Raw genomic sequence first — 17,385 nt, forward strand, 5'->3', positions numbered from 1 at the left:
AGGGGAAGGGGCGAGGCGCTCGGCCCCGGGCAGGGGAGGAGAGCGCGGCCCCCCACATACCCAGGCTGAAGAGGTTGACGGCACCGTAGTCCAGGAAGTAGCAGATGTGCCGGGCGTTCTTGGACATGGAGTTGAAGGTATGCGCACAGCTGGACGCAAGCGGGTACACGCAGCTGGTGCCCATGTACACAAACAGAGGCCAGGAGTAGCTGTCATTCCAGATGTCTGTCACGTACAAGGCGGTCACAAACCTCCACGTGAAGAACCTGGAACACAGCACGGCCCACTCGACCTCTGCGGCGGGGGGCTCCCCTCGCACCCCACCCCCACCCCTCCCCGGACTCTCCGTTGCCCTCCATTGCCCTGGGACAACTGAACCCCGTGTGTTCTCACCTCGGTGAAACACCAGGCGTGACGGAGGGTGAGTGGGATCCTTTTGGGGTTGGAAGTGGGCAGGAGGGGCAAGAGGAGAGCATTTAGGTTCGTCTAGTCCGGTCTTCGCCCCGCCTTGTAACCACAGAATCTCTCTTACAGCATCTTGCCTGAGTCCTTCATTGAGCTGTGACACCTGTCTCCCCAGAATCTCTCCATTTGGTCAGCCCTGGTTCCCCCTCAACGGGACCTCGGGAGAACAGCCTATCCCATACCCAAGGCAGTCTTCGTAACCCTCCCCCACCTCTTTGAACGTCACATTAAATAACCTCATGACACTCAGCCACTGCCCATAGGAGTGGTCGGCCTTGTCACCATCCCTGTGGTTTGTCTATGTCCCTTTGCAGGAAGGCTCTTCAAAGAGAAGCATCCTCCCGGGGTGGCGGGGGTGGGGGGCGGGGTGCTTGAAAGTCTAGAAGATGCCAGGACTTTTTTCTCCCTCCTCTCCATGCTATTCCCTCACTGCCACTGCAGCCCCCATCCTGAGTGGCCTGGTCCCATGCTGAGGCTCAGCTGAGCCTGGGTCTCTGGGCCCCACCTGTACACAGAGACACGGCACAACTCCGCCTCCCGTCTGTCTCACCCGCGACCCAGGCAAGGGGGGCCCTGCCTGCAGAGTTGCCCTCCGCCACAAACCACTCCTTCTAGAAAGCCGGCCCCTCTGCCCACTGGCTCTCCCACAGAGGGAGACTACAAAGCATCTTCTGGCTACACTGGCCATCTTTCTCCTCCTGTCCAGCAAACACAGGCCTTCAGCCATGTGCTGGTCTCAAAACCTGTCTTATCTCCTCAAGATGACTCCCCGGCCCCACTTGCCCAGGGGTCTCTCAAACCCTCCCCGCTCCGCGTCACTCAATGGTGACCACCTCTCTCGGGGGCCTGGCAGTGGCAGGATGTCTTATGCAGCGGGGGGCCTCAGCCAGAGTGGCTCAGCTTTAGGACCGCCAAGAAGTCGCCCCACAGGGATCTGAGCACCGGAGCTTAAGACACACAAACAAGGATGGTCAGGCCAGCGCCCCTGGCAGCACAAACTTTAAAACAGCCGAAATCACCCGTGGTCCCTCCACGCAGCCCGAGAGGTTTGTGGCCAGATGGGGATTGGAGGGAAGAAAGCCAGGGCAGAGCAGCAGCAGGGAAAGCCTGGGGGCTGGGGGTGCTCACATCACCGGGGCGGGGGGGCTCTAAGAGGACCCACAAGAAGCAGGTGACCCGGCACCTCCAGGGAGAACAGGGGCCGGGGGAAGAGACCACCGCCATCCCCGTCTGCAAATTCTAATTTATTAGCATTTAAAGTATTTTTTTTAATGTTTTAAATGTTTAGTTATTTTTTGAGAGAGAGACAGAGGGTGAGCGAGGGAGGGGCAGAGAGAGAGGGAGACACAGAATCCGAAGCAGGCTCCAGGCTCCGAGCTGTCAGCACAGAGTCCGACGGCGGGGCTCGAACCCACGAACCGCGAGATCATGACCTGAGCCGAAGTCAGCCGCTCAACCGACTGAGCCCCCCGGGCGACCCTGGAGCTCGTGACATTTTAACCAGGCGCTGGAGCAGGGGAAGACTGGGGAGCCACCAGGAGCCCCCTGAATCCTACCAGAGTCCGTGTGCTAAAGCTCGCCCATCTGTAGGCCCCAGCAACTCCCAGCTCCATGCCCATGCGCCATGGGGGCGTCCCCCAACATCCCAGCATGGAATCTCAGCCTTCCCAACCCACCCTGGGCTTTAACGAAGCCCCAGTCCCCGGGGCTCCCATATGAGACGGCCGGTCAAGGGGGCTGGAAGGTACCAGAAGGGCAGCAAGTGAGTCCAGATGTTGAGGGTCTCATTGGTCATTTGGAAAAGGCTGAGGACGCAGGCCGTGGCGGAACTCTGCGGATGCCGGTAGCCAAAGAGGATGCCCTGCTCATGGAACACCTGCAGGGGGCGGAGAGAGAGGGGCACCGAGGTGAGGTGAGAGGGCGGCGAGAAAGTCTCAGGAGGAGCAGCTTTGGTAGCACCTAGTGTCCTCTCGGGCTGCGCGCTTGAACCCTGAAGCCTGGACCCTTCGACCCCAAGTCCTTGAGCTGTCAAGCTGCTTCCCTCTCCCCGCTCCTCTCCTCCTTCCCGTAAGTTCTAAAATCCTTCCAGATTTCCAGAAGCCCGCAGCGGCTGGAGGAGAGAAGTTAAGACCCCGACTCCCTTTGGGAGCCCAGCCCGTCTCTGCATTCCCAGGCACACTTACTCTGGTCATGAATATTGGCTGGTTTTGCGCCCTCTGCCTGGGGCCTACAGCCCGGTCTTTGGGTGCCTTCCCGGTCGGAGGACGTATATGCTGTCTGTCCGAGCCGACATGCCCTGGATGTCAGGGGCTGCTGGGAAGATCTCTGCAGAAGATCCCCGCTCAGTGCCAGGATATATTCACCAAGGCGCTTCATAAAGGCCTTTTGATGATGAAGACGGTGATGGCATTAGCCTGGGATGCGGGCAGAGCGGAGGCTGCCACAGCTGGGCCTGCGCAAGCCCCCTCCCCCATGTGGCCCACCTGGCAAGTCTCTTGGTCACCACCCCCCAGGGGAGAGAGTTGGGCTGGTCAGCTCACATATGGATGTCAACCCGCCCGGAGAGCTCCGTTAGAGCCATTAAAAAGGGTAATTGTACGGGGCACCTGGGTGGCTCCGTCGGTTGAGCAGCCGACTTCGGCTCAGGTCATGATCTTGCGGTTCGTGGGTTCGAGCCCCGCCGTCGGGCTCTGTGCTGACAGCTCGGAGCCTGGAGCCTGCTTCGGATTCTGTGTCTCCCTCTCTCTGCCCCAACCCCGCTCACGCTCACTCACTCTCTCACTCCCCCTCAAAAATGAACACTAAAAAAAAAAAATTTTTTTTAAGTACAAAATAGGTAACATGTACTATATCTTGAGGTTCTGAGTCAAGTGGAGAAAGTCAGGGGTTATTAGGATAAAGAGTCAAACCTGGGCCCCATGACCTTGAGCCAGCCACGACTCTCAGGGCTTCAGCGTCCTCACCTATAAAACAGGGAGTACATTCCCTTCCTAGTTCAGTTCTGGGTTAAACTGGTCAACCAGGGGGAGGGGGACCCGTGAAGTTGGTTCATGGTCCAGTGGAAAAATACTATTTGAATTAGGTTTGGGTCTTAGCTGATTAAAGCGATTTGTTCCGGTTTCTGATTCACCGTTCAATTCTGCTGACGTCCCCGGTTTGCAGTGGACAGGCATCAGTCCCGGGCAGCAGAAACCCTGGCTCACAGCTACCCACCCCCCACCCCCAGGGCTGCTGACAAGGAGGCAGGTGAGCCCATGGATTTCAGCTCTGTACCCGTGAGAGGAGGGTGGCCGTGCCCGGTGGGCATACGACAGCCCTGCAGCAGAAACTGGGGGGTCTATTGTCCGTCTCACATTACAGTCTTCCCTTAAAAAAATTTTTTCTTGGAGGGCGCCTGGGTGGCTCAGTCGGTTAAGTATCTGACTTTGGCTCAGGTCATGATCTCACAGTTCGTGAGTTCGAGCCCCGTGTCGGGCTCCGTGTGGACAGCTCGGATCCTGGAGCCTGCTTCGGATTCTGTTGTCTCCCCCTCTCTCTGCCCCTCCCCTGCTCCTGCTCTGTCTCGTCCTCTCAAATATAACATAAAACATTAAAAAATTTTTTTTCAAGTTTTTTTTTTTTTTTTTAAGGCATTGGCCTCTTATGAAAATGTAAAAATTCCAGAAAGGAGCCATTGTTATTGATGATTCACTGCTTCACATGAATGAGTTTAGCAGATCTGTGCAGGAGGAGATCTCATGACAAGGGGCTCGCAGAGCGCTGGGCATGTGAGGGGTGGGGTGGTGGCACACAGGGCGGGGTTGGAGGACAGTCTGGACACAGGGCCCACAGGTGGGCAGTGGACGGACAGGAGGGGAGGGGGAGACCACCTACATCTTGCCCTGGGTGATTCGGGACGTGACTACTGTTCTCTCTTTGGATCAGAAGACGCTGACATAGTCAAAAGCCAGAGGGAAACAGACGGGCTGGGAAATTCACATTCTGGACAACCGGACCACACTTAGGAATCTTGCCCCAGACCTGGCGCGGGTACTTTACCACCAACGCCAGGATTGGGCCCATATTTAAAGAATCTCCTCTGACCTGCTATCCTGACCCCAGATAGGGATGGGAAGCCCACTAACCATGCTCTAGGGGCAGGATTTATTTTTTTTTTAATTGTTTTAAATGCTTATTCTTGAGAGAGAGAGACAGAGACAGAGCGTGAGCAGGGGAGGGGCAGAGAGAGAGGGAGACACAGAATCCGAAGCGGGCTCCAGGCTCCGAGCTGTCGGCACAGAGCCCGACGCGGGGTCCGAACCCACGAACTGTGGGACCATGACCTGAGCTGAAGTCAGATGCTTAATCCACTGAGCCACCCAGGCGCCCCTATAGGGGCAGGATTTAAAGCAGCCCCTCCAAAAAAATAAAATAAAATAAAATAAAATAAAATAAAATAAAGACTGGAAAAAAGAAAGGGAGTCCCTCAGCCCTAGAACAGCGATGTTCTGACCTGCCCCTACCCTCCTCAACTTGAACCTCAGTTTATTAGGCCAAAATGCTAGACGCACTCTTGCCCCGAGGCCCTCTGAACACGGGAAAGGAGCGGCATTCTCTCCATCTTCCAGCCCTGGCCTTAGCAAAGTGCTCTGCACAGAGTAGATCTTAAAAGAAGACACGCTACATAAATCTAAACAACCAATGGGACATTTGAAAACAATTTTGTATTCACACCCAGTCTAACCCCACAGGGCAAATTGCAATCATTGCCTTAGTGCTCCAGAGCTGGGTCTCATTTCCAAACAGCCCTAGGTTAGCAGGTGCTGGCTAATTTGCACAGCAGGATTGATTTGTAGGAATCCACCCCACATCCCTAGTTGTAGGCTAGGCAATTTCATGTGAAATGAAATCAAATTGTGTGTGCAGCCTATTATTTAGAAGTGAGAGCCCCTAGGTACCCGGGGTGGAAGGACAAATCAGCGGGTTTTCCTCTTAGTGCCTGCCAAGGCTTGGCTTCCAGGAAAGACCCTGTGCACCTGCCAGTTGGGCCCGAAATTCCACTGCGATGCTTTTAAACCCTTGGTTTTTCTAGCTATTAAACTGCAAATCACCTGGGGAAAATAATCGAACATTCCGGCTAGCGGTAAATAAGGGTGGATTCTGACAGCCGGCCAAGAGGGTCAGGCGCTGTCGGTGCGGCAATCTACATTTCCCGTCCAAATCTCAGGGGGTCCTCATGACCTTGGGAGGGAGAGCCTTTCATTGTCCCCATTTCACAGAGAAGGAAACTAAGGCCCGGGGAGCTTAAGACATTGTCCCAGGCTCCCAGGAGTAGGGGGAGCAAATCTGAAAGCTGCAAGCAGACCTCAGACTTCACTTCCTTGGCCTCTTACCCTTTCATTGCTGCTGCTCAGAAGGGCTCTTGTAGGAGAAGAAGTGCTCATCTTTAGGCCTGCGTTGTGATTCGGACTGTCAGGTGCTTCTCTGAGCCTGTTTCTTCTTCTTCGGGGTTATAGGCTGAATCGTGTCCCCCACAAAACTCACATGTGGAGGCCCTCACCCCCCAGTAACTCAGATGTGACCGTATTTGGAGACAGGATTTTTTTATTCGGAGAGAGAGACTGAGCGTGAGCAGGCGAGGGGCAGAGAGAGAGGGAGACACAGAATCCGCAGCAGGCTCCAGGCTCCGAGCTGTCAGCACGAACCCACGAGACCGTGAGATCATGGCCTGGGCCAAAACCAAGAGTCAGACACTCAACCGACTGAGCCACCCAGTTGCCCCTGGAGACAGGGATAATTCAAATGAGGCTATTAGGGTGGTCCTGATCCAATCTGACTGGCGTCCCTCAGAAGAAGGGGAGACGGTAGGGGCGTGTGCAGACGGACCACCACGTGAAGGGGCATCTGCAAACCAAGGAGAGAGGCCCCAAGAGAACCAGCCCCGCCAGCACCTTGACCTTGGACTTCCAGCCTCCAGAACTGTGAACTTCTGTTTGTCCAGCCAGTCTGTGGCACTTTGCCATGGCAGCCCGAGCTGGCCAAGACCGTCAGGGACACCGGGTGACAGTGTCCCTAAGTCGGTGCCCCTCAAACGCTCTTACGCGGGTGTCGGCAGATCGCCTGGAGTTCTTACGGCGAATTCGGTGGGACTGGGGGAGAATGTGCACTTTTCGCAAGGTCCCAGGGCATGCCGCTGGTGACGCTGCCTCTGGTCACAGCCCGTCCCCCCCCCTCCGCATCCGACGGTCACCTCCCTGCCCAGAATCCAATTCATTGCAAAAGGGGGACAAGATGCGCCTGAAGACATGGGCATTAAAAGCCAGAGCAGGAGAGAGAGACCAGTGAGGAGTTCAGTGAGGTGTTTGTGGGCGGAAGGCGCGGAGATTATGGAGAAGGAAAAGGGAAGGCCACTAGCCGATGCATCGGTTATAACCTGCCATTTAGTGAGCACCTGCAGGACTGAGCTGGACGCTAAGCCACTGGCTCATGCAGGACGGGCCGTGCTGAGTCCTGGCAAGAGACAGCACTTAGGATCTCAATTAAAATACCATAAAACCGCTTATACACAAGTCACATGCAATTACGAGAACCACAAATACATTGAAGTGACAGCCAACCGTTGTTGGCATTAAGCGATTACAATTACAGGTGAATGTAATTTGGGACACTGGGGTCGCGTTTTTGAAAACAGAAGTGTCCAATGTTCAGTCCAGTCGAAGGATGCTTTTTGTAGATGCACCACAATATTCATAGACAATGAAGCCGGGGCGCCTGGGTGGCTCAGTTGGTTAAGCATCCGACTCTTGATTTTGGCTCAGGTCGTGATCTCATGGTCATGGGATCGAGCCCCGTGTTGGGCTCTGTGCTGACAGCGTGGAGCCTGCTTGGGATTCTCTCTCTCTCTCTCTCTCTGCCCCCCTCCCTCTCTCTCTTTCTCTCTCTCTCTCAAAATAAATAAACATTATATAAAAAAAAAAAAAGAAAATGAAGCTAAATTTCTTTTGGCTGAACACAAAAGATGTATAAAAAGTCAACAAATTACCTATCACCATCTAGGACAGAGGCTCCCAAGGATATTAGTGATTTAACGGACAGGAACGTGAAAAAGGACACATACGATGTCTTAAAAAAATAAATATCGCTCAATGCAGGTTGGGCGTACCGGGGTGAAAGGTCCCCTTGAATGGCCAGCACCATACACAGCACTGACCTACGGAAGAAGCAAGGAAGTTGAGACAATGGAACATTCCACTGGTTTCACATTTGTTGTAAAAAGTCAGTCTTTGATTTAAGAACTAGGAAAACAATTTTCAATTTTAGGCACTGACTGAAAAACCTGCCATGGGCTTGGTGTGGTAACATGACTGGAAAGTCTACGGCAGGCAGAATAATGCGCCCCCCCCCCCCAAAGATGTCCACACCCTAATCCCAGAAACTGTGCCTACGTAAGGTGACACGGCAAAAGGGAAATTAAGGTCACAGATGGGATTAAAGTTGCAAATCAGCTAGCCTTAAAATAGGGAGATTGTCTGGATTATCCGGGTGAGCCCTGTGTGATCACAGGGTCCTTAAAGGAAGGAAGGAGGAGGCGGCAGAAGAAAGGGAGATGTGGCCATGGAAGAATGGTCAGAGATGCTACCTGCCTGCTCTGAAGGTGCAGGAAGGGGCCAGGAGCCAAGGACACACGTGGTCTCCAGAAGCTGGAACAGGCAAGAAAACAGACTCTCCCCTAGAGCCTCTACCAACACCATGAGTTTAGCCTAGTGAGACCCATGTCAGACTTCTAACCTCCACAACTGTAAGACAATAAATTCATCCTCTTTTTGAAAGCCACCCAATCTGTGGTAATATGTTGTGGCAACAAGAGGAAACGAATGCAAGGTCAGAATTTGACCAAAACTCCAAAAGCAATCCTAGAGCTGGAAATAAATGGCAACCCACGGTCTCGGTTTCTTCCTAGGGGGACTGAGGACTTCCTTTGGAACAGTTCAAAGATGATGAGTGGCGTTCTCTGAATCTTCTCCAGCATGGGACATCTTGCGGAAACACTCATCAAAGGTGACCATAAACTACTCTGATTCACACAATGAGAATGCCAAATAAATGCCATTAAACTCCTAGATTTAATCTAGGCAAGATGCAAGGTGATGGAAAGAAATCAATGAAACAGAGGGTCCTCAAATACAGAGCAAGCCCCATCTTTGGGACGAAATGACATTAATGAGAGTCTGAGCTCTCCACAGGTATTCATTACGGGATGTTGTTAGCAAAAGCCTACAAAAATATTGGGGTTTGGGGCGCCTGGGTGGCTCAGTCGGTTAAGCATCCGACTCTTGATCTCAACTCAGGTCTTGATCTCAGGGTGGTGAGTTCAAGGCCCACGTTGGGCTCTACACTGGGTGTGAGGCCTACTTAAAAAGACAAAAAAGGGGCGCCTGGGTGGCGCAGTCGGTTAAGCGTCCGACTTCAGCCAGGTCACGATCTCGCGGTCCGTGAGTTCGAGCCCCGCGTCGGGCTCTGGGCTGATGGCTCAGAGCCTGGAGCCTGTTTCCGATTCTGTGTCTCCCTCTCTCTCTGCCCCTCCCCCGTTCATGCTCTGTCTCTCTCTGTCCCAAAAATAAACGTTAAAAAAAAAAAAATTAAAAAAAAAAAAAAAAGACAAAAAAAAAATAGGGGCGCCTGGGTGGCTCAGTCGGTTAAGCGGCCGACTTCGGCTCAGGTCGTGATCTCGTGGTCCGTGAGTTCGAGCCCCACGTCGGGCTCTGTGCTGACAGCTCGGAGCCTGGAGCCTGCTTCGGATTCTGTGTCTTCCTCTCCCTCTGGCCCTCCCCCGTTTGTGCTCTGTCTCTCTCTGCCTTTCAAAAATGAATAAATGTTAAAAAAATTAAAAAAGAAAATCAAGGTTTGGCTATTTCACTTCTAACGGGATTCAAAGTACATATTTATCATAGATACGTATAGGATTTTTCTAAGCCAAAGGAGCCACATGTGAAATATGTAACAAAAATGACATTTAAATACAACAAAACTCAAAAAAAGAAACAAAACGTCCGTGGACAATGAAAGAGAAGATTCGCATACAAATAAGCAGGAAATTAACTTCCATGCAGATTACTTTTCTGAACATTATACAGTATAATTTTGACTAAGCAAAATATTGCTATTTGAAGTTTTCTTTATGATAACTTTTTTCTTGAAAAAAAATCAAATTTAAGTGCTGTATGGGTCTATATATTGTTTTAAAAGAGAGTAAAGAGAGCCATATAACAATGGTAGTGTATATTAAATTTAAATATTTAATAATTTTTCTTCTTAACTTTAATTATTATATGCAATTTCATTATGCTTGAACTTGATATGTAGAATTTATAGTTCACTTCTGATTCTAAATAAGGCTTTAAGAATGCATACATATGCATATATATGCAATATATATATGTACATATATATTTTTCTTTTTTTTTTTTTTTTTTAAGTAGGCTTCATACCCAGTGCAGAGCCCAACGCGGGACTTAAACCCATGACCCTGAGATCACAACCTGAGCTGAGATCAAGAGTCTAACATTTAACTGACTGAGCCACCCAGGCACCCCAAGAACATTTTTTGATAATTCCAGTTACTATACTTGAGCAGAACTGAGCAGAAACTCACCAGAATCTTCTCCCACATGAAATTAATTAAAAAGAAAGAAAAAACACAAAGACTCAGTGACTCAAGAACAATGGTGTAATTTGGAATCATTGTTAATAGAGCACTAATTATATGATAATGTTGATTATAGCAAGATAACCCATAATTTTGCCGAAATAAAGGCAAAAAATAAATCTGATGGACTAAGCGTACTAATTTATAAATTGCATATGGTTTTTAAACATTTTTTTAATGTTTATTTATTTTTGAGAGAGAGAGAGACAGAGCGTGAGGTCGGGAGGGGCAGAGAGAGAGGGAGACACAGAATCCGCAGCAGGCTCCAGGCTCTGAGCCATCAGCACAGAGCCTGACGAGAGGTTCGAACTTATGAACCATGAAATCATGACCTGAGCCGAAGTCAGACGCTTAACCGACTTGTATAACCAAATTGTACATGTTTTTATTTTATTACTCATCCAAACATCACTAATGCATCAACGTAATATCCAGATATGTACAACAATAATTAAGTTTAGTTGTCTTTGATATTTTGCTTTCGCTGTATAAAAATTAGAACTTTACATATACTCTTTTGGGATTATGACGGGATATTTGTCAAGAGAGAACAGAACCATTCCACCTGTTTGCCAGCTCCATATGTAACTTTTACATTCAGACATACGGTCTGTGGTCGCTATGGTTCTCCTGATTCAGACCCAGCGCACGTTAGGAGCAGACCCTGTTTTATTGGATCATCATGAGGAGACTGTAAGATACAGACTGTCAACCCCGTTTCACAGAGGAGGAAACTGAAGTTCAACGAGAGGAGTTTCCAAGGCCATAATTCATAGCAGAACCAAGAGGCAACCGCTAGTTTGTTCGCTCGCAAAGCCCATCACACTTCGCTGCATCCACCCTAGTGAAACTAGCGATTGCTATAGTCGGTGGAAATGCTAAGTGTTATCAAAGTTTTCAGAAGCAAGAGGTCACTGGGCCCAGAGTAACGGAGGAAGCACCTGGAAGAATGGTTGGAGACCCTCTGGTTTGGGACGAATGATGGTCAGTTAGATGTCACGAAAGATCCTTCTGACTAGAACAATTAAAGTGCTGGATGAAGTCTGCATCGAAAGCCGGATAAGCGTATCAGCAAAATGGCACAAAAGAAAGAGCATCACAAAGCCCCCAGGAGCCCCGTGCGGTAAGCTGTCTTCAGCATCAGAGTTTCTGCTGCCAGACCCTGCAAATAAGAGATGAACCCTAAGGCCCATCAAAGGCAGACTTGCCAGGAAGGCTAGGACTCTAAAGGCAAGGGAATGTGAAATAAACCCCACCAGGCAGAAAAAAATAATAAGGAAGCTGTCTCCCTGAAACAATCTCTCCCCAGAATTTAGAACCACCAGCTAGATTGCATACAGGCTTCTGATCCAAATCCACACTTACATCTATGGTCCAAGAAATCTCAAGTGGAGAAATTAAAGTGGTTACAAATAAATAGAGGTGGAAGGTTTGCGGCTCCCTCCCATAAGTGACAAAAGCAAATGTAAATCCTCTCTGGGGAATTTCTGCTTCAATGCAAGCATGCACAAGCAAACCACACTAGAAACACTGGAGTAAAAAGTCATTGAAGGGATAAATAGCAGACTAGATCCAGCCGAAGAGAAAATTAGTCAACTGAAAACAGATTCCAAGAAAGCAGTCCAGAGAGATTAAGGGGTAGAAACTATGAAAAACTGGGGCACCTGAGTGGCTCAGTTAGTTAAGTGTCCAACTTCAGCTCAGGTCATGATCGTGCTGTCCCAAGTTCAAGCCCCGCATCGGGCTCTGACAGCTGACAGCTCAGAGCCTGGAGCCTGCTTCAGATTCTGTGTCTCCTTCTCTCTCTGCCCCTCCCCCACTCATGCTCTGTCTCTCTCTCTCTCTCTCTTTCTCAAAAAGTGAATAAACATTAATTTTTTTTTTAAACCAAATAAGAGACAGGGTATGTTTCTCCAAAAGGAGAAAAATACAACGGTTTTGTTGTGATCTGTGAAGACAAACTGATAAGCTTCTAGAATGTTTTTGATGTTGCCGGTCCTGAGATCCAAGAAGTTAGGGATGGCAGAGAGGTGGTAGATACTATGATGCACTTAGGAGGGAACCCTTCCCTCCTTCAGAGCTGAGCCACTTGTCCCTCTATGGGAACTGCTATTGGTCAAAGGCCACCCCAGTGACCACGTTATACTCCCTGCCCAGAGGCAGCGCGCATCCACTGATGATGACACGAAATCCTAGCCTCCTTTTCTCATTTGGGACAAGTCTGAAGGACCAACCCCATTCCAGAACATTCTGTGTGATCAACTGACGCCTAGCCCTTCCTGCCTAGCACAACGTTTCATATTACCATAGCTATAGTAGCCATTAAACGAATCACTATAGAGCATATTTCTAGGTATTAACTGTGAAACAAGTGGAGGAGAAAATCAAATGTTAAAAGGAAGGAAGAAATAAGGATGTAAAACTCAATGCAAAGAAAGCAAGAGAGGAAATAGAGACAATAACTAGAAACCACATAAGATGATCAAAATGAATGGAAATACATCAATAATCCTTATAAATATAAACAGACTAAACTATCCAGTGAAATGACAAATATTCTCAAACTTGGTAAAATCCAACTATGTGCCATTTACACAAGATACGGTTAAAATATAAGGGCAGAGAGGGATTAAAAGTCAAAGGAAGGAAAGAAATAAACCAGACAAATAACAAAAACAACAAAGCTGGGTCGTTATTTGACTATGAGAGATTCTAAGACAGAAAACAGAACTAGACAGAAAGAGAATCACTACAAAATAAGAAATTTACTTCACCAGGATGATATTATATAAATTTGGATGTACCTAAAAAACATAGGCTCAGGGGCGCCTGGGTGGCGCAGTCGGTTGGGCGTCCGACTTCAGCCAGGTCACGATCTCGCGGTCCGTGAGTTCGAGCCCCGCGTCGGGCTCTGGGCTGATGGCTCAGAGCCTGGAGCCTGTTTCTGATTCTGTGTCTCCCTCTCTCTCTGCCCTTCCCCCGTTCATGCTCTGTCTCTCTCTGTCCCAAAAATAAATAAACGTTGAAAAACATAGGCTCAAAATCTATAAAGCAAACATTGACTGGGGATGCGTAGGTGGTCAGCTAGTTAAGTGTTCAACTCTTGATTTCGGCTCAGGTCTTCATCTCAGGGTCATGAGTTCGAGTCCTGCCTTGGGCTCCACACTGGGTGTGAACCCTACTTAAAAAAAAAAAAAAAAATGACTTGTCCACAGGAGTAATTCACAAATCTGCCACCACGGTGGAAGATTTTAACATATCTCAACTATGACTAGATCAAGCAGAACAAAATTAGTAATAATATAAAAATATTGGATATTACAGGACATATATGCAATACTGCCCCCAACAACTGAAGATTATGCATTATTTTCAAGTACATTTCGAAGATTTATGAAAATTGATCATGTGCCAAGCCATAATGCTATTCTGAACAAATTTCAAAAATGGGAATGATACAGAGGACATTCTCAGGCCACAATCAATTAAATTAAATCGATAACAAAAACTCCCAACTTCGGGGAATTAAAAAAAAAATACACATAGACTTCTAAGCAATTACACATTACATAAGAAATCAAAACAGAAATTAGAAATGAATTCAAACAGGGGCACCTGAGCGGCTCAGTCGGTTGAGTGTTCGACTTCAGCTCAGGTTGTGATCTCACGGTTCGTGAGTTCGAACCCCACATCGGGGGCTGTCAGCCTGTCAGTGCAGACAGAGCCTGCTTTGGACTTTCTGTCCCCCTTTCTCTGACCCTACCCTTGCTTGCTCTCTCTCAAAAATAAATAAACATTAAAAAAAAATCTTAAAAAAAAAAAGAGGAAAGGAATTCAAACAGCACGGGTGGGCTGCAGTTAAAGCAATACTTAAAGGAAATAATACGTACTCAGTTGTTTACATTAGAAGGCAGAGTGATTCACTTAAAAAGTTAGAGCAGGCACAACAAAAGGAACCCAAAACAGAAAGAAAATCGTAAAAAATAATGGACATTAGAGATATAAAATACATAACAGAGCGGCTCCACTGAGCCACCGATCCACCTTTTTTTCAGGTAGAATTTAATATTCTCAATTATTGAAAACCAGAAAGAAAAGGGACAAACTGACCAGATTCATTCAGAGGAGAAAAAAAAGAAACAAAACCACAACTGTGTCAAAAAACACAGAAAAGGCATTTCATGAGATCCAATATCCTTTCATGATAAGAAGACACTCAACAAAATAGGGATAAAACTTCTTCAACTCAGCAAAGGCCACCTATGAGAAACTCACAGCTAACGTACCTCGCGGTAGGAAATTAAATACTTTCCCCTTACAATTGGGAGCAAGATAAGGACGTTTGCTCTCATCCCTCCTATGCAATGTCAATCATAGTGGAGGTTCTAGCTAGGTCAACTGGACAAGGAAAAGAAAAAAAAAGGCATCTAAATAGGAAAGGAAGATGCAAAACTATATTTGCAGATGATATAATCTTACATACAGGAAATCCGAAAGGATCCACTAAAAGACTATTAGAACTAATACATGAGTTCAGCGAGGCTGAAGGATCTATCGATATACCAAACTCAGTTTTATTTTTATATACTAGCAATGAACAATCTGAAAGAGAATTTAAGGGAATAATTCCATGTGCAACAATATCAAAAACGATAAAATGCTTTGGAATAAAGTTAACAAATTCTGGTTTTGTTTTTATGATTTTTTTAATGTTTATTTATTTTTGAGAGAGAGAGGGAGCGTGTGCAAGCGGGGGGGAGGGCTAGAAAGAGGGGGAGCCAAAATCCCAAGCAGCCTCAGTGCTGCCAGCCCAGGGCTCAACGTGGGGCTCGAACCCATGAACCATGAGATCATGACCTGAGCCGAAACCAAGAGTTGGACGTGTAACTGACTGAGCCACCCAGGTGCCCCTAATAAATACTTTTAATGGTGTTAGACCTGTACATTGAAAACTACAAAATATCACCGAAAGAAATTAAAAACCTAAATATAATGCAAAGACATCCCATGTTCATGGATTAAAAGACTTACTATTGTTAAGATGGTAATGCTCCCCAAATTAATGCATAGATTCAATGCAATCCCTAAAATAAATCCCAGCTGCCTGTTCGTTTGTTTTGCAGAAATGAGATGTTCCACTTCTGGGTGTATACCCCAAAAAATTGAAAGCAAGATCTCAAAGCGATGTTTCTACACCTCGGTTCATAGCAGCATTTCTCACAACAGCTACAACACAGAAGTCATCCGGTATCCACTGATGGAAGAATGAACAATCAAAATGTGGTGTGTCGATACAATGGAATATGATCCGGCCTTAAAAATGAAGGAAATTCTGACATATACAACAGGGATGAACCTTGAGGACACCACGCCGAGTGAAATGAATAAAGCAGTCACAAAAAAAAAAAAACAAACACCACATGATTCCACTTCTATAAGGCACTGCAAGAGTCGAAATCATAAAGCCAGGAAGTAGAACGATGGTTTTCAGAAGCTAGGGGGACAGGGCAAGTGGGGAGTTATTGTTTAATAGGTAGAGAGTTTCCGTTTTACCAGATAAAAAGAATTATGGAAAATGCACGGCAGGGACAGTTGCATAACAATTTGCATATATTTAACACCGCTGAACCCTGCACCTAAAATTGGTTAAGACGGTGAACTTTAGGTTAACTATATTGTACTACAATAAAAAAAAAAAAAAAAAGTTAAGTACAGAGTCACCACGTGATCCAACATCCCACTCCTGAGTGGGTGCCTAAGAGAACCGGAAACATGTCCACACAGAAACCTGTCCACAAATGTCCCCAGTAGCATGATTCATAACGGGCAACAACAGAAACTCAAGTGTCCACCACCTAATGAATGAATAGACAAACGGGCACATCCACGCAAGGGAATATCACTCGGCCATAAAAACAAAGGAAGCCCTACAGGGTACAGCATCGACAAACCTTGGAAGCATTGTGCCAAAGGAAAGAAGCCATTTGCCAAAGGCCACCTGTTGTGTGGTCCCATTTATATGAAATACCAAGATCAGGCAAATCCACAGAGATCGGTGGTTGCCTTGGCAAGTGGGAAACGACTGCTAATTGGCACAGTTTCTTTCTAGGTAATGACAATGTTCTAAAATTGACCGTGGTGATAGTTTTGTGCAACATACGTCTTGTGTGCCGCCGTACTATAACCCACGGAACTACTTTTAAAGGAGGACTTGAGAGGCCTGTGAATTATTTTTCAACAGAGCTGTTATTAAAAAAAAAAGGGGGGCGCCTGGGTGGCTCAGTCGGTTAGGCGTCCGACTTTGGCTCAGGTCACGATCTCACGGTCCGTGAGTTCGAGCCCCGCGTCGGGCTCTGTGCTGACAGCTCGGAGCCTGGAGCCTGCTTTGGATTCTGTGTCTCCCTCTCTCTCTCTGCCCTCCCCTGCTCATGCTCTGTCTCTCTCTGTCTCAAAAATAAACAAAAACATTGAAAAAAAAAAAGGATACTGTCACCTCCACTGTCTATGAAGAACTGGACAGAGAAGGCGCGTTCATCTTTAGCCCTCGGGGGGTTTCTGGTCCCCATACTTCCGAATCCCACATCGCTCCCCAAAGCGCCCACTGAGACTTTCACTTCTCCTTCATGTCTTTCCTGGGCACATACTCTGAACCCAACCTTGACCAAAACGCCCAGGGGGACATCTCAGCAGAACCCATAATCCCTCCTGCCAGAGTCCCCACACCTGCCCGGTGGTTTCCCGTATCCAGGCCTCTGCCCACACCAGTCCCTCCACCTGGCATGCTTTCCCCGCCTGCCACATCCTACCTACCCTCAAGCTCATCTTAAAGATCTCCCTCCTCATGCGGCCTTCCCTGAGCCTTTCCTCTCCCACGACGGAAGGGACCAACCCTCCTCCGGGTCTTTTGGGACACACCCCGACCCACTTTGCAACAGAAGCACTCCTGCATATTTTGAAGTCCTCAGGGGCGGGATTCGTACCCGATTGTTCTGAGTCCCCCGCACAGAGCAACACCTGGCACGCAGCAGGCAGGCAATAAACATTTCAAGAGTGAACGAATCAAAGAATCACCCCGTGCTCCCACTAACCACAGCCACGAGTGCTCTGGGGGCAGAACTGAGTGGTGAATCACAGAGGAGGAGACACAGCCTTGGGAGCACAGAGGGGGCGCCCTGATCGGCAGCGTCCTGCGAGGCCAGCCTCATTTTTCATTTGTCCGTCCTCTGCCTCGTGTC

General features: G+C 48.1%; 1 protein-coding gene across 8 annotated transcripts in view; it reads right to left on the minus strand.

The window, feature by feature from the left end:
* Positions 1-17,385, minus strand: part of PAQR5 (progestin and adipoQ receptor family member 5) — a 67,797-nt gene that overhangs the window by 17,525 nt on the left and 32,887 nt on the right. For 5 of the 8 annotated variants that reach the window (XM_045449271.1, XM_045449269.1, XM_045449273.1 and 2 more), the window contains 2 exons: positions 2,214-2,341; positions 61-266 (listed from right to left, as the gene is read on the minus strand). In XM_045449271.1, coding sequence (XP_045305227.1) covers positions 61-266; positions 2,214-2,260 — 253 coding nt within the window. In that variant the 5' untranslated portion in view covers positions 2,261-2,341. Of the gene's footprint in view, positions 1-60; positions 267-2,141; positions 2,342-2,648; positions 2,819-17,385 lie in introns of those variants that run through there. The other 3 variants (XM_045449270.1, XM_045449275.1, XM_045449274.1) reach the window with 3 other exon arrangements.

Source organism: Leopardus geoffroyi, chromosome B3 (genome assembly GCF_018350155.1).
Source record: "Leopardus geoffroyi isolate Oge1 chromosome B3, O.geoffroyi_Oge1_pat1.0, whole genome shotgun sequence".
NCBI lineage: Eukaryota > Metazoa > Chordata > Mammalia > Carnivora > Felidae > Leopardus > Leopardus geoffroyi.